The sequence below is a fragment of the Actinia tenebrosa genome, unplaced genomic scaffold (genome assembly GCF_029948245.1).
Source record: "Actinia tenebrosa isolate PJP-AT-01 unplaced genomic scaffold, QUT_ActTen_1.0 PGA_scaffold5__44_contigs__length_20552954, whole genome shotgun sequence".
Classification (NCBI taxonomy): Eukaryota; Metazoa; Cnidaria; class Anthozoa; order Actiniaria; family Actiniidae; genus Actinia; species Actinia tenebrosa.
In genome coordinates, this window is record NW_028292582.1 from 15,882,272 (window position 1) to 15,906,182 (window position 23,911).

Below are 23,911 nucleotides of genomic sequence, written 5' to 3' on the forward strand. Positions count from 1 at the left end.
ATTATTATTATAGTATTAGTATATGTAATAGGACTCCATGCTGTCCAATTAAGAAATAATTAAACGAGGAAAAATCCGAGGACTGACAAAATTGGATGAGGCCATAGGCCGAGTCCAATTTGGCAGAGTCAGAGGAATTTTTCGAGTCTAATTATTTCTTGATTGGAGAGCATGAAATCCCATTACCTATTAATTATATAGCTGCCTAATTAATCCCATATCAACAATATCAACAATACCTATATGGGATAAATGAAAAACTGTATAATCATTATTATTATTATTATTATTATTATTATTATTATTATTATTACTAGTTAGTGAAAACCTAAATATATTACGTCATGATCAAAAACAAAGTGGAAAGCGCATGTCAAGTCGAAAATCTTTGGATGGTTAGTGAGAAAAATTCTATTAAATGATAGTCCAGTGTCAAACGTCAAACTGTAGAGTAGAATATCTTGATTTAGCGATGGTTTTGCTTGTTTAATTTTTTCTAACAGACTGTCGAAAACCCTGCAAAAGTCTTTACGAGACAAAAGCCAAAAAAGCACATAGAAAGAAGGTCAGAACGTACTCTTTTGTAATCGATAAAAAGTCGATTGTTAACCGATATACGATGAATTTAAGTTGAAATTTCGGTTTCGAACACGACGTGATACCGAAATTCGAGGCGAATATACGAACATGCGCAGTGCGCTTTTAACCAGTGTCGTCTCGTTCTCGGTATATCTCGATCACAAAACACTCAACGATGTTAAAAATTCGAATTCGAATTCGGGATAAAAATTCAAACTCGAAGAATACATTGCTCGAGTGCTTTTTCAGATCAAATAGATAAGCCAATAAATTATATTAAAAGCGATGAATAAGCCAGGGAATAACATGTGAGATATCCTGTCAATTTTGTTAAACTTAGTCATAATAAAAAACTTTCGCTTGGATGTTCCTCTACATTTGAGCCTGGCTAAGGACTGCACCTTCATCAAGCGTCCCTGGGACCGTCTTTCACGTAGTTGACCATTATCAGTCAATTCTATATCGTCCGACATTTCTCTGATATCTTCATCATCTGGCAGCTGTAAAGAGATTAAATACTGTCAGAGACATACGCGCAATTCAATATATATTCAGGGCGGCGCTTTCCATTAAGTCAATCAAGTCGGTAAGTTCAGTTATATAGAACTAGTTGAATAAGTTATAAAATCTAATAAGAACTGACGCGGCGTACCATTTGAGAACTGGCTGCACGGACCAGTTGATTCGACTTAATGAAAAGCGTCCTTAGCATTCAGAGTGCTTTACAGCTGTTTATTAGCCATTGCGTGGTCAAGGGAAAACTGGGTCGATTTGGCATTGCCGTGCCGCATTATCTTCCCAAGATGACGTCTATTTTGTCCCATAAATAGTCCCACAATAATGCACGGCAATACCAACTCGACCCAAGTGTCTGCTCAACCTCTAAATGAATGCAGAACTCATATCAAACATTGAGTGTCGTACGTATTTCCCTGTCTCTGTTGTCTGCGAGGCAGACCCACGAGTTAGCATCGTCCCCGTATCCTTCCTCGATTTTCCAAAGTTTTATTAGCAAAATAGAGAAGAGCGGATTTTGAAAAAACCCATTAAACGGCCTCAAATCGCGCTGAAACTTCGCCAGAAGACTGAACAAAGTAAAAGCAACAACTGCAGCAAGTTTTGAGGCAAATTGTTGAGTGAAACATTTTATTTTTGTAACTTTATCATAACTCCCATGCATTTCCTCATAAACCATACACAGCAACCTTGTTTGGGCTGCCTGTGCACTAACATTTAGAGTAAAGCTTGATATATCAGCTTATGAATCTTGTTATCGCCGGTGGCATGTTTATAGAGACTAAAAGAACATTATTCTAAGGATCACTGAATCTAGCCTTCTAAAATGACCTACCGAGATTGTTTCGTTCCTTTGCTGAAGAGGTGCGCCCCATTCCTCCTCGTCTTTAGCATCTTGTTTATCTTGGTGCACAACAGCTCTGAAAACGGCCATTGATTCTACGAATGAAAGGACCATTGTCAAGAAGCAAGCGATCACATACCAGTCAATGGCCTTCATGTATGACACCTTGGGCATCTTGTTATTCATAGCACCCTGTGGAAATAAGAAATGGCTTGAATGAATGTCTGTAACAGTACTAAGCAAGCGAGATTTGTTCACCCACCCCAGACTCACACCACTCGCCCAATGGTTAAAGCAGTACAATTGAATGTCTGTCAGGATTGCATCGAAACGCCGGTTATCCCTGTTAGTTTTAAGTTTGCAGCAGATTTGAATGAATTTGAATGTCTCTCCTATTTATCATCGACATACCGAAAGGAAAACTAAAGTAAGAACAGACGTAATACCAACAGCAAGTCTATCCCCAGTCTCTCTCGGATCCATCCAGAAAGGCATCCAAGAGAGGAAGACCAAGAATACGCATGGTAAGTAGATCTGTATGATGTAAAAACCCAGGCGACGTTGAAAGGTAATGTGCACTTCAAGGCTGTTAAACTTGCCTGAAAACAGTAAAGAATGGTGCGCAATAATATCATTAAGATAATAATTATCGTTATTGGAGGGTCCTCCAGAAGGGGGAGGAATGATTAATCCCATTTCCTACCCAAATAGTTTCCAAGTCACAACTTCAAGCTTCCATATCCCAAAAGTACTTTTACCCATTTTCCTATTCGTTTTTCCCCATTTCCAGTTCCTTAAATTCTATTTGCCCAGGGCAAAGTAGGGGAATACCAGTTTCAATTTTACCTCTTCGGGACCCCCCTCTGGTGATTTTTGCTTACAGCTTACAGCTTAACTACATAATTATGGACTACAGACTAAAATAGATTAAAAAATGAAAAAATAAAATTTTAAAAAAATGAATTGCATTTTTAGAAAATCAGAATATCAAGATGGTATCTGTTGTCAAACCTGACTTGTAGACATTATTTAACTCTTTGGTATACAAAGATACAATGTCAAAGTGAGGCAGATTCATGTCCTTAGAGATGGCCACAGGTTGTTCACTTTTTTCCCATTTTAAAATTATCTCAGCTGCAGTATGGAAAACTAGAAGATAGAAACAAAAACATGCTGCTTGAACCTCCTATGAATCTACAACAGTAATGGCTTGGCCGGCTTTCATATGTCCTTTGGGTTGCTTGCGAGACATGAGCACGTCATTCATGATGTGATTATGACGCCGAATGATTAACTCAGGTTTGGAATCGTATAATGATGCTTACAGGTTTGATTAAATCTAATGTACTGTTTGGTGTGCTTTAAGAAGTTGTATACTCGAGAGATAGCGACTATACAGCTGACAGCTTACTTACAGCTCTCAAACATCAATACGCAGACTTGTGTGTCCATTGGGAATTTTCTCAGGTCCATTTGACATTCAGCTTGGACAGTTATCCTAGTGCATTAGAAAGAAGTCATTATACTATTATTCTGGATTCTTCCGTTCATTAATTTGGTTAGTTACAAAAGTGAAGGATGCCTCATACATGGAAAATGAGGACCCAAGAGCAGCGGAAGATATGGATCTTGTTATATCCTATATCTACCCTATCAAGAAATCGCAAGTTTTTTGGCAACTTCTTCAAGAGTATCAAAAAGCACATTTTTTTCAATAAAAAACGATGGATAATAACTTGTGTGATAAACAGTATATATCTATTATCATATCGAAAACATGTTCTTTGCCTTTTAAACCTCACTGAGTTAAAGGGACATTTCTCTTGCATTTTCAAGTTATTATCCGCCATTTTTTATTTTCCTGCTCATGAGTCTCAATTTGATTGGCTAACCGTTTTTCTCCGATTACCTGGCATTATCGTATCCTACCACGGTATGAGACCGAAGACTGTAGGCTTTGCTTATGCAGCTTTTCTGCAATCAAACTATTAACAAAACTAAACCATGTAGGTATGCTTAGTATGGCAGTACGAGACTTACTTTTGACTCATATAGACTGACCCGTCAGCAAACACACGAACGCCAAGGTTCTTCTTAGTGACGTCATGGATAAATGCTGAGCGGGCGTTCATGAAGAAAGTATCGGGATACCATATTTGGTCAGCGTTCTCCAGTTGCATATAAGGATGGCCTTTGCCGTGTGTTAAGCGAATAGGAAATGACAGACGAGGATCCTTCCACATCTGACGAAACGCGAATCTCATGGTGTAATCCTGGACAAGAGATGACAAGGGGAATAATTATTTAAACAAAAAGTCATGCTTGATCAATTCAGAACGAGACATTAATGGTACGTGTACTAACCATTTCTTCTTCATGCACATCGTATACGGAATTAATGCGCATATTGACTGTGATATTAACAGGTCTACCTAGTAAAAGATATTACTGAAGTTAATGGACTAATTCAAAGATATAGCGGTCATCTCGGATCGCAAGGCATTATGGGGCGCACGGGGGTTAAATATAGCTTTATTACAGTAATGACGTCGATTGATATTTACAGCTCACCACAAAGAATACAAACAATTATAAATGAATCAAGACGGGCAAATGGATAACCTACACCGATAAAAGAAAGACAGAAACTCTATATATTTTCCGTCATGTTTGTTTTGTTTTGCCCCCTGGCAAGATAGCCGCCGTATCGTCCAAGTAGTCCATCAAAAACTGGCTATTTTTGGCTATTTCAAACAAGTCATTGGGGTATTAGGTCAGCGGCAGGGGTCAAACGATTTTCAAGAGAGAGAAAAGAAAGTTAATTCCGAAACGAAACTACGTGTATTGTGGGTCATTAGTTTGATCACTGAAACGTTCGTTGTCGTTTGTTGTCTATTGTTGGCAAAGGCTTCCTCTACCGCCTATGACCAGACGCTTCCTCTTACTCATTGGAAACACCTTTCCTAAACGTTATCATGCCTAAAAATATTATCTCTTTCTTTGAATTGACCCCTTACCATCTTGTGCATAAGGACGCACACTTTTGTCATACTTTCTCAGATTTACTTTCAAAGCTTCCTTCATGGATGTAATATTCTTGAATGGATTCGATGAATGATTTTGTCTAATAAAAAAAGAGTCAAAAATAGTATTATTAGAAAGCGTCGAGTAAAATCATTATTACATGTCGCTTGACGATCTGACGATCCGACTGGAACTGTTTGCCCCCTGCCTATGTCTATTGAAATCCTACTATTTGTCCCTGCGTCCTACGCTATAAACACACACAGTTGGATTTTGGACGACTTCAATTAAAAGTAAGTTTAGATTGACTAAATTGATGTTGTTGTTAGGACTGCCTATAGAGTCATAATGAAAGTTATTTTGAGTTATTATTCATTGTTGCTATACATATGTCTATTACTGACCATCATTTTATAATAAAAAATTCATTCCTAAGAAAATCTGTTCTTATTCCAGGTGAATTGGTAACAAATCGTTTTATATTCGTCAGAATATGTATATCATGTAGAATAGTTTTCGTTGCTATTAATAGGAGATGAAATTATGATTATTCATCGTGTAACAGCAAAAGTAAGCGAATTCGGAAAGACATTCCAATCCCTGATCGGGACTCGGATTTTTTCTCCGTTTTCTTTTTTTTTTTTTTTTTCTTTTACTTCTTTCTTTTTTTCGTTTCTGCTTCTTTTTTCTTTTTTTTTTTTTTTTCTTTTTTTAATTGTATATAAGAAATACCACCACAAATGACAAACATGTGAAAATAATGATATTTTTTAAATGACAAATAAATAGATAATAAGAAAGAACGTTATTTATTTTAGTAACAGCAAAATTGACAAAACTAAAAGATAAAAGTAAAAAGTAAAATAAAAAGAAAGATAATAACGATCAAAAATATTATAAAAATGGAAAGGAAGCATGACAAAATTTGATAGGAAAGATGGCATATTATTGAAAAGTTTAAGCCATAAGTTAATAAAGATCGCGTGCTAAGTCAGAGAACGACACAATCAGATCACTACCGTAAGTTTAATTACAGCAGTCGCACTTTCCGTTTTCGCTTCTCTCTATTGATTTTATTTGCAATTCAAAGCAATGAAATAAGACTTCAAGTAATAATAACTTGGCTATTCAATGTATAAAAGATGTTGAATACTTACCCTAAAGTGGTAGTAATAAGATTGGCATGCAGAAAGTAAATACAGCATCCCAGTAAAAGTCTACAGTTTGTAGTCGTGAAGGTAGCTCTCTTCCACATGTTCCAAACAATGTTCACTAACTTTCTAACTTCACTCAGTACAATACTCGTCTTGTTGCAAAATCTATTCGACTGAAACCAGCGGCTCGATAAGAATTATTTGAGTTAGCGATAAATGGGTTGATAGCATCATAGTCGAAAAGTCAACTTTGCACAGCTAGCGGCGCTGAAAAGGAAAAGCCAACATCACGTGACATTCTCACAAAATTGTGATTGGTTAAACAATATAATTGCTTTTAAAAACTGATTTTTAGTTTTGGTTTTAAGAATACCGCTCAAAAATACGTTAGAATCGATGCTCAAATAATGCCATCTACTTTCACTTTTTTTCCCAAAATAATCCTAATAACATAAAAAAATGAGGCTCTATACTTTGATCCCATTGTAATGCATGACGGCAACACAGTTTCTTATTGACATAATGAGATTGATGTGAGTTCCTTGAATGGTGTACCATTATTGTCATGATAATGCATATCCTTCATTTAATCTTCCATGTTTATCTTTATCCAGCTGGGCCCGATGATATGTGGCTCTCACCTACACAAAACATAATCATTGGGACATGCTTATTCTATTCCATTTCATATCATTTCCTTCAATTCATTAACTCGGACGATGCATGCAATTAGCATTATGCAATGCTTTAGAGCAAAGCAGACCCCATTATTGAGATGCCAGAATTCCTAAAAAATTCGATATCACTGGTTTGGTAAATATGGTAAATACAAGGCATTTTTTTTCAAGGCCCGAAGCCGTTAGGAAAAATGGTCATTTCTATAGGATTTAAATGAGGTATATCACTCCTCACTTTTGTGCGCCGCCAAGCTAGAATTTCTAGTTTCATTAAGACATATTTTATAAATAGAAATAAGTTTATATGTTATACATGTGTTAATGAATTCATAAAATCCCTTTATTTATTCCTATAACGTTCATCAAATCCACCTCAGGTATATTATTATAACTACACGCTCTTCCAATAACAGTGGCTGTTCTATCAATCTGCATAATTAGCGCCAAGTTTTTGCTGCAAAAGACCAAAGGTAATCCCCATCCCTTGGGGGAGGGGGAGGAGTGGGTTAGTGACGCACAAGAAGCTCGCGGGTTGATACTTTGGATGCTCGTCAAACCAGTACATTCTTTTTCAACAATAACAACACAAATTACACCGTTAATACCAATTTCAGTTGCTCTTTTCGAATTCGGCATTTAACTTCTAAAATCCAAAATTATGGAAATTCCGGATCTGGATCTGGCGTTCCATGCATTAAATGATTTTGTCGCCTTTGGAGCTTGTTCTACTCTCGTTTATGTTTCTGGTTCAGGCTCTGGTCCCTCTTTAGGAACTCCTAGCTTCTACCGGTGTCTTCTCTACTTTCTTTTGAGGCGGCTCAGGAGGAATGACGCTAAGTATTCCATCCTTTCTGAAAAGAACATTGACATTTGACTTGAAGGTTCATCTGAAGGTTACTGATTCTAGGATCTCTTGTGGCGTCTCTTGAATCTCCTTCTCCTAGCAGGGGTCTCGGGGGTAGATTAACCCCCCCACCCCCATTTAAGTAAAGTTTTTTTTTTCAAACTTGACAAAACGTATATTTGCGAAGTTTTCCGGCCCACCCTTACTTTGATTCCTAGATTTGCCTCTGGATAACAACTACCTCTTTCTATCGAAATTAAAGGAAAGGAGAAGAACGAGAGAATTAAAGAAGGGAAAGTAAAAATGAAATTGTTAAAGAAAGATTTCAATAAGTAAATAAAGAAAGTAAAATTGAGCCTGTAAGTTGAGGAATTAAGGAGCAAACGGTAAGGGAGAAAAGAAGGAAAATACGTAAATAATATCCGGACATAATGTTTTACAAAGACTCAAAAAAGTTGAAATGCGATAATGAAAACAACAACGACAACAACAACAACAACAACAAAAAACACAAAAAAAAAAAAACCGCCAGAAACAAAATAGGGAAGAAGGGAAAAAAATCCAAAACAAAGTTATAAGATTCAGGTCACCCATCCAAGTACTAATCTCACTCAACCGTGCTTGACTCAGTGTCTTGTTAGCCCAAGTTTTTTCCACTGGGCCACGATTTCAGGAAATTAGCACAACAATAGCCATGAAAACAAAGAAGCAGATAGACTAGATTATTTTCCACTTCAAATCACCGTGCCAGTGCGTGGCAGAGTGCAAGGGATTAGCTGTAGATATGGTCTGGGGGCCGGCTAGTCTCTCCCCTGATGCTTCGGCTAGAACACTATACTGCGTAATCCGTACACCCAAGGGCAGAGGGACTTAATCGCCGTCATGTCCGAAGTCCATACGATGACCCAGCGGATGTCTAGGGGTATGGCATGAAGGCACTATTATTTTCCTTCTGAATCTTGGAATTAATTATCTAATTAAAGTTGGTGGACGTGGGTTCGATTCCCATGCACCGTATTAGGAGTATGACTTTTATTTTTTTCTTCTTTTTCGCTTCCTCTAGTCTCAGATCTTTTTTTATATTTATTTACTTATTATTTTTATCGACTTTTATTAATTCGAGAAAATGACGATTCCTTTTTTTTATAGAAAAGTTGTCTAATATTTTGCTAACATTCTAAGTAAAATTATTACGTGCCACCTACAAGAGGTGGCCCGCGTCTCGTGGGCCCCACACGCATCTGGTAGCCCCTTGGCCATAACTCCGGAGCGAAGCATGCTATGGTAACGAAACTTGATATGGCATTGGTGAGACTTGTGTTGTCAATCATCTGACCACGTGACATGTGTTACGTCACATATCACGTGTCTTACGATACGAACATTATCGCCGATTTTAGCGAATACTCATTACAATGAATGCTATGGTAACGTAACTTGGTACGATGGGTGAGGCATGTGTTGTCAGTCATCTGACCACGTGCCATGGCGTGACGTTAAAAAAACAAAACGTTATCGCCGATATTCGGCAATAGTCATTACAATGAATGCTATGGTAACGAAACTTGGTACGATGGGTGAACCTTGTGATGTGAGTCATCTGACCACGTGATATGACGTGATGTCACATATCACGTGTCTTAACGACCAATAATCATTTAGAATTAGTACTGAAAGTATTTTCATGTGCACTTTCAGCATTCTCCATCTGAAAAAGTCGAGATGCGCTTTCCTGGTATAAAGCTGTCTGAGAGCAGCTGACCATGAGCTGACTGAAAAGAGCTTTTACTAAACTTGGATTCTCAGTATTATATTCTCCACACTCAATTGATTTCGTCGTCATTACAGCGTCATGTTAAAACGGAGCACCATACTTAACAACTTGACAACTCATCGAGTTGATTTTTCATGGTTTGAATAGAGACCCATTGCATTAATTTCCTAGAGGAATTGCCTGTGGGGGACAAAACAATAGGCCGTCTTTTCTTATGAAAAAGAAAACATCGTTTCTGTTCCCCAGAACAATATGACTTAAATCAATTTTTTATTAGTATAAAGCTAATAAATAATCACACAAGGTGTACATATGCTACATAAATATCACAGATATTATTCTCATACAAGAAAACCTGCTTTATTTATTTATTTTTTATTTTTACACGGTAGCCGCTAAATCAATGTTTGACATGCATGCTGTTTGCTGCATGCATCTGATCAATTAGTTCAGTGTTCAGTTCTCAAGCATTAGCAAAACATCTGCAAGCATTATAAATACAATATAAGTTAGAGATATAAAGTATGTTTCAACAAGCTATTTTTTACCGGGAAAAACATCCCGAGCTCCACCATAAGTTACATCTTACCAGTAAATAGAAAGTTACGGATTCAAATCCCGTCTCATGGAGTTTGTACTGATTTGTTTTCCAAGAAAAAAATACTTGATGCTGGGGACATAATTTATTCTGTAATAATAAGTAGATTACTGCAAAGATGCTTGTGCAAAAAACATGCAATTACAAAATACGATTCGAAATTTAATAAAAAGAAAATTATAAAATACTTTTTTGCAAAGTGTTTTTGTATTAAAGATTGGAAGGCTGGAAAAGTCGAACATTTTAGATCACATTTATTGTTATTACTTAACAGCAACAATCTGCATCATTTAATCTTTTCTTCTCATGAATTGATGGTTTGCATGCAATCCCGAAAATGTCAAAAGCAAGACGGCCAATTTGGTGCGAAAAAATTTTTTTTGCGAGTAGTAGCAAGGGGTACTAATTAATGAGAAATATTTCATGGCTTCAACATGGCCGCGATGACGTAACGTGTAATTGAAGAAAACGTTCAACACATTTCTGTTGAGTCGCCAGTGTTCATGTTCAATATTCTTGTTCTCTGCTTCAACGAAATATTCCGAGATAAAAATCTTGACCCAAACGACATTTTCCAGCTTCGTTCTCCAGGAAGTCATTATATAGAAATAAATGAAAACAAAGGTATAATTTTTCATGACTTCCGCGAGCACATCGTAAAGCAATGCACAGTTGCATTCGTGGAAAGCATGCGCACTAGCCGATAATTGTACTCATGTCATGTACAAAAGCCAATAGAACAAATTAAAGGCAATGAACAAGCCAGGAAACATCATATGAGACACACTGTCGATTTTGTTGTATTTAGCTGCTTTAAGAGACTTTGGCTTGGATGTTCCTCCGCAGCTCATCCTGGTTAACGACTGCATCTTAATGATACGTCCCTGTGAACGTCTTTCACGTAGGTGACCATTATCAGTCAGTTCTATATCGTCCGATATTCCTCGCATGTCGTCGTCTTCTTGCTGTAAATATTGAAAACGTGTAAAGAAATCAGTAATGGCTCTCTACGACGTCACAAGGCTGCTTGGCATTGTTATAAATAAACTTTATGTTGTTTGAACCGCATGCAGCTACTCTAGTGTTCGTCTTTAATTTTGTTTGTTGGCTAATGGTTGAATGGACTTTTGCGTCATGACCGCTAAGCGAGGGATAATAGTTATAAGTCCCCGAAAACGATGGAGGTTTAATGGAAGTATATAGATGGAGAGACTTTTACTAACTCTCTCGAGGCCGCACGAGGACATTTAACCATATTATTTTTCACATATGGCTCAGTTTTCATTGAATTTTTCATCCATGTCCAATACTCACGACCTGAGTCAACTCGTGACGTCCATAGTCAAAGACTTGCCAAATTGAGTCAGGTTGATCAACTAGGCAAATGCTTAGCCAAGTCTTTTTTTCCAAATGTCAAGTCCTTAATAATTGATAGCTGTTATCAACAATGCGTCGTTCTTTTTCTTTTTCTAAGTTGTTGAGAGCTATACCATGGAGCTGAAGATAAAATCTACATTGGGGCCATAATAGTTGGGCAACCGTTTATGATCCCGAATAACTTTTATCAACATTGCGTCGTTCTATAAAGTTCGCGGAAAATTGAACATCTCTTGAATATACGCATAGCTATAATTTTATCGTTCTTATGTAAAGTTCAGAAACGAGTTATCAAGACCGTTTGAACTTTGACCCTTGATTAACTTTTCAGTATTGTCATATAGTTAGGATCGCTGATTGGTCGAAAACTGTGCTCCATTAGTGAACGGAACGGACTATTTCTCATCCTCGGACATTATCAGCCGATATTCCATGGCCAGTGAGCCAGAAGGGGTATATTTACTAAATATTCTCCTGCATATCAAATTAGCAGGGGTTTGCGCATTCTACAAGTAGATTAAGGAATTCTTTTTATGATTCAATTATTGGACTTTGCTTATGAAGATGTTACTATAAATACCCACCAATACATCGTTCTTTCGCTTTACTGGTTCGCCCCATTCCTCTTTGTCTTTAGCATCTTTTTTATCTTCATGCACAACAGCTCTGAAGACGACCATTGATTCTACGAATGAAAGGACCATTGCCAAGAAGCAAGCGATCACATACCAGTCAATGGCCTTCATGTATGACACCTTGGGCATCTTGTTATTCATAGCACCCTGTGTGGAAATCATGACTAGCAATATTAATACTATACGGAGGGGGATTATAGAGTATATTATATATAGTGGAATAACAAAAGACTTATAATGAGCTAGTTTTCTTTATTGTGAGAGTAGCACTGTGCTCGACTTACTGAGAGAAATACTAATGTAAGGACAGCGGTAATACCAACAGCAAGTCTATCTCCAGTCTCACTCGGATCCATCCAGAAAGGCATCCAAGAGAGGAAGACCAAGAATACGCATGGTAAGTAGATCTGTATGATGTAAAAACCCAGGCGACGTTGAAAGGTAATGTGCACTTCAAGGCTGTTAAACTTGCCTGGAAACAGTAAAGAATGATTCATGTCAATATTATCTAAATAGTGGCCATGTACTGCTCTTGCCACAGCTATACCACTCTAAATGATTTAATTACAGACCCATCTCTGGTATCTGATTTCAGTCATTTACGTGTGTTATGTAAATTACGTTGGTGGAGCAATTTAAATTACATGAATTAGTTATGAATGAGATGCTTTGATGCTCGAAAGGCGAGTTAATAATTACACTAAAAATATATTTAACATATATATATTTCGTGGAAATCAAATTTATTCAGACCTGACTTGTAGACATTGTTAACCTCTTTAGTTTTCAACGATACGATGTCAAAGTGAGGCAGATTCATGTCCTTAGAGATGGCCACAGGTTGTTCACTTCGCTCCCATTTGAAAATTATTTCGGCTGCAGTATGGAAAACTAACAAAAGGACAATTTTCAAATAATATTGTAAGTCACATATAATACTATCATATTTATTATTTGAAGTTATCTATCATTTATCGCAGATACTTACAGCTCTCAAACATCAATACGCAGATTTGTGTGTCCATTGGGAATTTTCTCAGGTCCATTTGACATTCAGCTGTAACAGTTATCCTAGTGCATTAGGAAGAAATTGAATTTCAAAGGACATTAGTTTGGAAAATAGTGAAGTAGCTTCGGTACTATCATGACAAACAGAACATGAATAGATAGCAATATAGATCTAGAGGGAAAATACTGATACAAAATGGAGTCAGTAAAAACATTTTAGGCAGCATTTAGATTTTTTGGATAAATATTTTTTGCTAAGTTTTAATAATGCTGAATGTAAGCAAGAAGGAAAAGTGTTCAAGTAGTCATTGCCATAATATAGGAAGTATTACTTTCTGAATTAGCAATGTTAAGGGTTTGAATCCAATGAGATTAGGAAAAAAGCTAAAATGTGGTCGTATCGTTTCCCCCAAGGCTATTGACTTTTAGTGGAACGTGTAAAAAGCTTGGGCTCCCAAGACAATGCGTCAACCCCGTTTTAGGAGGGTTGGCACCTGGATGGTCGATCTGAAACTCAACTGTTCTTAAATGTTTTTGTTCGTAATTCTAAATGTGTAGAACCAATTCCTCGTTGCCAAGTGCTTTGCCTAGTCTCCGAGCGGCACATTACCACCCAGATTGTGGGTGTGACTGTTTTATAGTTGCTATGGTCACTTACTTTTGACTCATATAGATTGACCCGTCAGGAAACACACGAACGCCAAGGTTGTTCTTAGTGACGTCATGGATAAATGCTGAGCGGGCGTTCATGAAGAAAGTATCAGGATACCATATTTGGTCAGCGCTCTCCAGCTGCATGTAAGGATGGCCTTTACCGTGGGTAAGACTAATGTCGTATGACAAACGAGGATCTGTCCACTTCTGGCGAAACGCAAACCGTATGGTGTAATCCTGTCAACCATCAAGTAATGAGTAATATACTAGGGGACGTAGTAGCGAAAATGGGTATAGATGCTACTTACCATCTCTTCTTCTCGCACGTCATAGATAGAATTAATTCGCATATTGACTGTGATATTAACAGGTTTACCTGGAAAGCAAATGGATATATCGCGTTTAATCCGAGAAAACTGGATTTTGGTAGCAATACATCTGAAGTAGAAATTACATTGCATAACTGTCCTCTTACTTGTTTTCCATCCTTGACATATCTTATATCGGGATGAAACTAACACTAGAGAAAAACGTTTGCGCATGCGTGCACTTTGCGCATGCGCGCACGTTTTCTAAGAATTTTGAAGAGTTTGAGTGAGAAAATAAATGTTTGTTATCTCCAAGTATACAAAAAATTTCGAGAGTATACTTTTGTCAGACCACGATACTGTATTAACAAACACAATTTGAAAGAATTAGCCTTAAATTTTTTAGCTTGGACACTAAGTTTTCGCATTTGTGAAGTCCAATTTATCAGGCATGTTGAAAGTCAAATTTACTTATGTTTGACTAATTTGCATACGGATTCAGAGCATGCGCAGATGTTTTTCACTCGTGTCGGTGAAACTAATATTAATATTCACAGCGGGCTTTTCAAAGAGCTATCACTGTTACACAGACCTTTTCTAAGAGAACGAACATGGTGCATCCTGGTCTAGCTTTCAAATATGGTGTTTTTTTACCGAATGTAGACTATGATGCATCCTGTTTACGAACTCAGAGAAGACATATGGGTTTTCCTTCACATCACAAAATATAATGGGAGCTTATTGGGATCATTGGCCTTCGAGATTATATTATATTTCATCCAGATCTAGAAGTGGTTGTTCATTTATCCTCCGTGATAGATAACCTCCAAGTTTTTCCTGCATTTGGCGTTCGTTCTTTATTAAAGTAAAGAAAACACTTTCATATGCTATTAAAGCTTTATCCCATGACAAGCTTTTCCCATCTACCATTCTCCCCATTCCTTCATTTCCCCTCCCTGCACTCCGCTTTTCATGCTGAAATATGTTTTTTTTTTTTCACTAGCTGAATCAATATCTGATATAGATATGTGAATCTTACCATCTTGCGAGTAAGGTCTTACGTCTTTGTCATAGTTTTTGAATATGATTGAAAGGGCCTTCTTCTGGGATGTGATGTTTTTGACCTGAGCGTTTTGTGAACGCCTGCACCTAGAGAAAGACATGATACTATAATCTCAGTCGAGTTGAAAGATTTATGCTTGGCTGCTATGATCTGCCGTGAGTCTGCAGCCGAATGGAAAGGCAATTTAATATGTATTTTATTTTGTATAGACTTCATTATATATATTACCACGATAGCCTATTTGCGTGGAAGACGAAAGGTTAGTATATGTATTGCACTACTGCAAACGGCCTATTGCAACATCCAAATACATTATATTCATCCATCACTTAGAAAAGGTTTCTATAATCTACATTCTCGTGAAAACCCTGTTAGCTGTCGAGCTGTAACTGGAATAAGTAATCTAAATAATGATCAATCAAGATAAACGCATGTAATGTTGATTCTCTTAGCACTGCTTGCAGAAAATTCTAAATGCATTCTTTTGGAGGCAAAACGAATAAGTGAACGTTCATAGTCGTTTTACCAGATCGTGAATCTAAAAATAAATTCCTTCCCCAAACTGTGTGGGAACTTGATTATAAATTTATCAGGTAAAATTTTAAAACAAACTATATTTGCTATTTCATAAAACTTCGCCTTTTCTAAGGCTTATGAAACACGTACGTATTAATGATCCAAGGCGCACTAAAGAAAGAACACAAACGAAGAAAAGAATGTGCTTGTTGCTTCAGAATATTTTTGCTGTTAATAAGAGTTGGAATGAGAAGAAACAAAATATTTTGATTCCTTGTTCATAAATTTTGAAAAACCAAGTTAACGAAAATATATTGCTAATTAAATAAAAAATCAAAACACATCAAATCTTTCCGCGGACTTAAAGGCAAAAGCCAGTAACGTGAAAGGAGAAGATTTTTTTAAATGTTTAGACAAGGGAATCGCGAGAAGACCAAATGTGCATACGAAAATTAAAACCTACAAAATTGCTTTTGGTAAATATTTGTATTACATAACTGCACGAACTCTCGTTTGTGTAGACTTCTTTTTTATCGGTGTGAGATCAAGGAATCTCAAACCAAACAGCGTCTGATAATTAAGACAAGGAAAACAATCCGACCGCAAACTGTGATTGTGATTATTCTCTACAACGACTCGACGGCCATCTTGTGTATGCCAGCATTTAGTAGGTCATTTCCATGGCTCAGGGATCGGCATACTTTTAATTTCATGCAAACTGACACGATGTTTAGATTAGAATTTAATTTTCATGTTAAAATTTAAAAGGGCTTAAGTCAATTTATATGAGAAAAATGTACTTTCATTTGCGAAGAAAGGCGATTGAATTAATGGAGGAAAGAATAAAATCTCTGACCCTGAGGAACCGTTTTATCATAGTTTTTCCGGTTGACAATCTTTTTCAAAGAGATCTTTTTTACATAGTCGAATATAAGTGACTGGTGAATAACAATATATTCACCACATTGACTGGAACCATGAAATAAAAGTACAGTAAGAGTACAAGATGTAGGAAATAGGCACACTAAGAAACCAAAATAACGATAATAATTTAACGTGAGAATAACGTGTAGCTTACCCTAACGAAGAGACTGTAGAATAAACCATCATCCAAACCAAGAATCCAAGCACAAATTGGTTCAACTTCGTGTATTTCATTGTTCTGCTGCTTGGCATTTCGTATGAATCGATAATAAAAAAGAATGATCTGGAAACTTTTTTGAAGGAATGAGTGTAGCAAGAAAAGGTGAGGTATCACAAAGGGTTTCGTTTGAAGATGCTCTTTGTCATCAAGTCCAACGCTTCATACATGATATATTGTATTTACCCAAAAGAACGACCCCTTTGTGAATACGAAGTAAAGTAATCCTGAATCACGTGACATCAGTTATTGGTCGAGATATATCATGAATGATTTACAGTTTGGCTAAACAAACTGCTATAAAAATATCAAACATCTAAGCATGACAACACGTCATGCAGGGATCACCACAGAGAAGACTTCAACTTCAGGTAAAACTCCCTTCTGTGCTGCTAATGGTCATATAGAATAGAATAAAGAATACTAAACAGAACACGATGGCCTATACTACATGATGAAGTTAATGAAAATATATACCATATATTTATTGTATGTTGTAATACTTCCCGTCAAGCCAAGAGCTATAGTATACTGAACCCAACGCAGAGTTTTCACCAACTAGTAAACTTAGAGTTTTGGGAGGTAAATAATTTTTGCATTTATGAAGCTACTTTCTATACATAGAATCAGTGTTCATGTTCATTTTAGATGCAGTGCTTGCTCTATATTTTTTTGAGGATTTACGCACCCCTCTCCCCTTCAATAATCTATAATACACCGCTTGAAAGGTAAGATATTGAAGATAATCCCCAAATACAACCACATATTGTGAGTGTCTATTTTGACATCTATTTTGCGTTTATAAAATATTTGAGATTTAACGCGCGTGCTGATTGGCTGGCTACCGTTTTTATTTCAGAGGACGGAGCCACGCACGCGCAAAATCATTCAAAATACTTTATGAAAGCAATATAAAACGGCTGCTTTTGTCTCTAGCACGAACACGGGCGTGACACGGCAAGGGATACGCAAGACCAATCACATTGCACGAGAATTTACTCTCCCCGAAACATGGCATGAACACGGCGTGGACGCGGTCACACCAAGGTCACGACAATGTCAGACCAATCACATTGCGCGTAAAAAAAATCAGCCAATTAGAATTCTAGAAAGCATCACTGTCACGGCACGTCACGCTTACGGCACTGAGCTTTTCACAGTCATACGAAAACTGCTCTATTACAGTATAGAGACACGCACACACGTTATAATATTCCTCAAATATAGGCACAAGATATAAAAGTACATTAAATGAGTTTATGAGAGAAAAGTATGGAAATTTAACTCTTGTTTTGACTTGTATTCGCGCTATCCACCTTTATTCTGAATGAGCAGCCTTGCTCAGCCTTGCAAGATGACTGGGTGACCTCTTTTTTGTGCGCTCGCCAGCCATTATGAGAAGGGTATGCCAGCGCGAAGCATTTACGGCTACGCCGGAGATTTCGGCCCCGACACCGCTATCCGAAGATTTACAGACTGATCAGGAAGCTCGGCCGAAGCCTAAGGGAGAGGTTAGTCGGCCCCTAGACCGTAGATGATTAACCCCTTGCTATGACCAGCAAACTCACAAATCTTGATTGTGACACTGAAGGCTTTGAGCGCATACTCACTCCTTTCCATGTGGGATGCGTTAGCGATGCATGGGTGCGTACGCTGCTAATGCGTCGCCTTTTACCGCTGTGAGTCTAGCGCGGGTCGGGTTGCTGGTTCGAGCCCTAAGGATGCCACATGTCATGGGTTTGTTTGATGTGTTGTTCTCTCGATCCCTTGCCAAGAGGGTTTTTTTTCCGGGTTGTCTGGGGGTTTTCCCCTCAGTAAAAATCAACTTGTGAGTCGAGCGTTTTGTGCATCAAGTAGTAAATGTAGTGGTAATGAGCGTGAGTGAAAGCAGGCCCACATCAGCTAAAGCTGCGAGAATAATCAGCCTGCTCTAACGAATAAAAAAATTATTAACGTTCATTATGTAGTAAATTTGATCTATTTCAAAGTTTATCTGCTATGGAAACACGATTTGGCAGCCCAGCCCAGCCCAGCCATAAAGTACGTCTGTTTTTTCCCTCTTCGACAAAATGAAAATGAATTGTGCAATACCACCCATATAATTATTTATTGTATGATGTTTCCATAGCTCATGCAGGCTATCGAGGAATTGATGAGCATGTTCTTTGAGAATGTGTCCCCTAATTTATATCTTTACCTTTTTATCGGGACTCGTATTGAGACAAATTCCATCGTCATAAGAATAAAGTTGGCGACTCTCAATTTTACGTGGTAGGCTTTCATCGCGGAGAGTTTTAAGTCATTTTGACTTTAGATTTCATATACCTTTTTCACTGACTGTTAGATTGTTATAATGAAACGAACATGGAAAGCAAATAAGGGCTTGTTTGAGTTTCAATTCTGATGTGAACGAACACAAAAATAATTTTGTAAGGGATTGGCCATAAAGTAAAGGAGGGGGGGCATTATAAAATAAAGTATCATATTTCAAGTCATGGTGATGTACATTATACTTTCTCAACCGAACAAAATGTTTATTGAATTATTCAGTTAATAAACAAGTTCTTCAACATCAGGGTCATCGTCAGAACTTCCTGGTTCTTCATTGTCATCGCAGAACTCCATAGTTCCTCGAGTTCCCCATAAACGATAGGGAGCAAATCTTTCTTCAAAGATTCCTTTTGCCTTTTTTGATAAGCGCTTGTTGATGGAGATACACTGAAATGGAATTTATACAATGACCCTATAGCCGTTGAATTAAGGCTGCGTTCATAATGTATGGCAGAGTGGGAGTGGGGGCTTGGCAGGTGAAATTTGAAATGTCCAGAATGATCTTAACACCCCCTTAAAGTCGTGCAAAAAATTACGATCCCCTCTAAGCAAGGCTTGTAGCTTCTTTCAACAATTGTGCATCCCCCCTTTTTCTGATAAAATTTTGCCCATCCCCCTTTTCCCTCCCAAAATTTTCCCGATCCCCCCTCAATTTCACCTGTCCCCCCCCCCCCCTCCTGCCATACATTATGAACGCAGCTTTCAATACAGGAAATCATTTCTTGGGGAAACAGCTATGGAATCAAATACTTGGACTTTAGCAGAAGATGTAAAGAACAGAATGCAAGATGAGCCAGGCCCAGAAGGAGATTTATGAACGCTTTTCTCACTCCAAGAAAGGAATTACAGTAATAATAATAGTACAGAAGTTCTTAGATTTACGCTTACAGCTGATAGAAAACAGAAAACAATACAAGGACACTGTTATTTCAACGAGAAAATACAGTCGTTCTTGAATGAGCATGTGGAGGTTGGAGAGCTTGATATGGAATACTTGAAGGAATCTTGTATAACACGACATCTGGTGGGCTATGCGACGAGGGAAGGAAAAACTCGAGTTACGATTTTCGAGTTACAATTTTCGAGTTACACACTTTTCGAGTTACGCGCTCGGACACACCCATGTTTTGGGGGCCACGTCCACTTTGACATCTTTGCGTAACTTGATGACAAACAGCTTTAAAATCAAACTCGAGTTATGTAACTCGAACCCAACAGATGGAACCTTATTTTTCGAGTTACGCGCTATTTTCGTAACTCGATTCTAAAAGTGAACAAATATTTTTTCGAGTTAAACTTTTATTTTTTTCGCGTTATTTTTTTAGACTGATTCCATAAGTCGAGGTGGTTGTCTCGCTCAACTATTCATTAATATTTTTTATTCGTATTTCTTCATTTTGTATTGTCTATATTTACTCTTTCCGTATATTCTCTACCTTCACATCCCCATAATTCCTTTGCGTCTTTGGGGGGTAACCAGAGGGTAAAAACACACTTATTTTGCTGAAGGCTGATCAGACAATGTTGAAAATACCTTGTTTGGTATCCAAAAATAAAATGAAGAAGTAAAAAACAGAAAAAGATAGAAGCTTGAAGACGTTTAAGGTAAATTTTAAACATTTTTTTCGTAAATCAATAGTGTAAGACCAAAACTCTTGATGATCTGTACACGCAAAAATAACTTGGAATAAACTGATAATCAGTATTGTACAGATAAAAGCTAGGTATAGTATAATTCAATTAAGAAACTTTTCAATTTGGGACAGTTTTTTGATTGGTTACCCCCCAAAGACGCAAGGCATTATGGGGATGTGAAAGTAGAGAATATCATACAGGTATATCTTACTCGAATACAATTATATATTTTCTCTTTTTCACTTTCTCGACATAGCTCAATTGACAGCTACCGCAATATAAACCTTTAAAACCATAAAACTATAAAACAGTCCGGTCATTTCTAGTCAATGAACAGTACGATCGCTGCCTACCTGTATCATTTTTTAGCCCACCCACAAGGGAATTTTTTTATTTGATGTGTTAATTTTAATCTTAATTTTAATTCCGTTCATTTATTGAGAAGAAAATTATTCTCTTTCAAATTAACTCGAAAAAATATTTGTTCACTTTTAGAATCTAGTTACGGAAATAGCGCGTAACTCGGAAAATAAGGTTCCGTCTGTTGGATTCGAGTTACGTAACTCGATTCTGATTTCAACGCTGTTTGTCATCGAGTTACGCACAGATGTCGAAATGGGCGTGTCCCCCAAAACATGGGTGTGTCCCTCGCGTAACTCGAAAAATGTGTAACTCGAAAATCGTACCTCGAAGAATACCTTATCTCCTATGCGACTACTCTGTCAAGTATCGCAGGTTAAACGAAACCCTCCAAACGTGTTACAAAACCCAGACCTGATGAAACTGCTCTTCCCGATCTGAAATACTTTCCATGCAGCTTCTAATTATTGCTACTACATGTGCGACACGGACGAAAAGCATGAAGAAGTTGATACTTCATGCGAGGACACTGATGAGGATACTGAAGATTTATATAGCGACGAAGAAAGTTATGTCATTGTTACTCATGAAATTGGAGTGACTGATAGTGAGAAAGAAGATGAAGACGGAGAGAAAGATGAAGCCGAAACAGTCAAAGTTACAAGGAGCGGAAGACGTGTGCACCCATGAAAATTCTTTTGGGATTCTGACTGAACGGAATCCGGAAGCCATATCTGTCATGCTACATGTCATATGATACCATAGCATTGACTGAAACCCTATATCCATCTATCAGACTGTATGATACACATTTGTAGCCCGAATTGATATACTCAAAATAAAGCCATATTTCGCAACCACCAAGGAACAGAAATCATTACATGGTGCCAGAAGTGAAAGGTAAAACATACATCGACATTCGGTAAGTGGTTAAATCAGATACCAAGACAGGAAATAAAAGAAAACAGCTAGCAGACCGCGTCAGTGATAGAACATCATGGCCGCAGGGTTCACGCCACCCGTTATGAACTGGCAAACCAGCGATATCAACGACGAATTCGCCAGATTCAAGCAATACTGTAATCTAATTTTCAATGGCCCATTTGCAAAGAGGTCAGATAATGAAAAATCCTCGTACATCCTACTATGGATAGGCCGTCAAGGCGTAGATATCTATAATAGTTTCACTTGGGACAGCGAAGACGAGAAAACAAATCCCGAGGACATTTGGTCAAAATTTGAAAAACATTTAGCGCCGAGAACAAATTTCAGGCTAGCTAGATACCAGCTACAGCAGATGAAGCAATCAAACGACGAGAATATTGATGATTTTATGACCAAATGTCGCAATCATGCCAACAAATGCAAATTTCGTGACCAGCTTGAAGTAAACGAGCGCTTAATCGAGCAGCTTATCATAGGCACCAAATATCGAAAAGCACAAGAGCGTATACTAGAATATGGAGATGACCTTACATTAGATAAAACCATAGATATAGCTAGAACATATGAAGCTACATTAGCGCATGTGGCCCAGCTCCAGAGTGATGATGACAAACATATTCAAGCTGTCAGGAAATACGAGAATCGGCACAGGAAATGCGGAAATTGCGGAGGCGAACACGCGCCAAAGAAATGCCCCGCATATGGTTCGACTTGCAATTTCTGTTCAAGATTGAACCACTGGGCTAAAGTATGCCGTCAGAAAGGCAAACCTAGTGAATCAGAAAACCCAAGCGCTAGAAAAGAACAACCATACAAACAACGCAATAACAATAGGGAAGCACGCCAAGGCAGACGCGCTGTGCATGAAATGCAAACAGATGACGATTTCAATGAAGATTTCAATACCCTACATTTCCAATCGATAATAATTGGAACCATACGCCCGGCGGAACGCAGGGACGAAGCATTCGCTACTATCAGCATACAACTTCCACATTTCCCGAAAAACCGAGCGCAACTGAAAGCAAAACTCGACACCGGTGCGCAAGCAAACATCTTGCCATTAAAATTATATCAAAGCATGTTCCCGCAGAACGTCGGGACGGACGGTGAACCAAACCAAAATGCATTGAAGCCATCCAAAACCATACTCACAGCATATGGTGGAGCGAAAATAAAGCAACTAGGTACTTGCGAAATACAGTGCAGCTATGAAGGCATGACTACGACCGCGCTCTTTTATGTCACTGACGCGCCAGGCCAAGCAATCCTTGGGTTGCCAACAGCACTAGACCTCAAATTAATCTCTTTGAACTGTTCTGTCGAAACACAGAATGAAGGTACACAACCACGAAAAGAAACTGCAAGAACCACAAACAACACGAACAAAATAAGCAGCAAGGAACAACTTCTCGCGCAATACCCCCAATGCTTTGACGGAGTAGGTAAATTTCAAGGAGAATATTACATCACACTGGACCCAAATGTACCCCCTGTCATTCACTCACCGAGACGCGTGCCAATAAGCCTCAAAGATGACATTAAACGGGAACTAGATGAGATGGCCGCCCAAGGTATCATCACCAAAGTACGAGAAGGGGAGCCGACGGCATGGGTCAATAGTTTAGTATACAGAAGGAAACCCACTGGCAGACTTAGAATATGTCTTGACCCTAAAGATTTAAATGCTGCCATACAACGAGACCATCACGTAACACCCACCCTTGAGGAAATCTTGCCCAAGCTGAGCGGATCAAAATATTTCTCCATTCTAGACGCGAAGTGTGGATATTGGAATGTTGTACTCGACACACCATCAAGTTACCTGACTACCTTCAATTCCCCATTTGGCCGCTACAGGTTTAAACGAATGCCATTTGGACTGAGAATGTCGCAAGACGTTTTCCAAGCCAAGATTGACCAGACAT

The 23,911-nt window shown here is 37.9% G+C and overlaps 1 protein-coding gene across 1 annotated transcript; it reads right to left on the reverse strand.

The window, feature by feature from the left end:
- Nucleotides 1-322: 322 nt before the first annotated feature.
- LOC116286695 (uncharacterized) lies at nt 323-16,899 on the reverse strand. The gene is made up of 18 exons (XM_031693260.2): nt 16,650-16,899; nt 15,032-15,141; nt 13,993-14,060; nt 13,689-13,921; nt 13,011-13,093; nt 12,776-12,913; nt 12,307-12,494; nt 11,972-12,169; nt 10,728-10,975; nt 6,121-6,303; nt 4,957-5,063; nt 4,304-4,371; nt 3,980-4,212; nt 3,355-3,437; nt 2,951-3,088; nt 2,351-2,538; nt 1,931-2,131; nt 323-1,079 (listed from the first exon to the last, which is right to left on the reverse strand). The coding sequence occupies exons 1-18, from the start codon at nt 16,745-16,747 to the stop codon at nt 825-827; spliced, it is 2,820 nt and encodes a 939-aa protein (XP_031549120.2). The 5' UTR covers nt 16,748-16,899; the 3' UTR covers nt 323-824.
- Nucleotides 16,900-23,911: the final 7,012 nt, after the last annotated feature.

Bases quoted from the DNA above. Each gene is read 5' to 3' on its own strand.
- LOC116286695 (XM_031693260.2), bottom strand. From the start codon at position 16,747: ATGCCAAGCAGCAGAACAATGAAATACACGAAGTTGAACCAATTTGTG. The intron at 4,372-4,956 runs GTAAGGGGTCAA...ATCTTTTACTAG, and splicing joins GCGTCCTTATGCACAAGATG to GTAGACCTGTTAATATCACA. The intron at 1,080-1,930 runs GTAGGTCATTTT...ATCTCTTTACAG, and splicing joins AAAGGAACGAAACAATCTCG to CTGCCAGATGATGAAGATAT.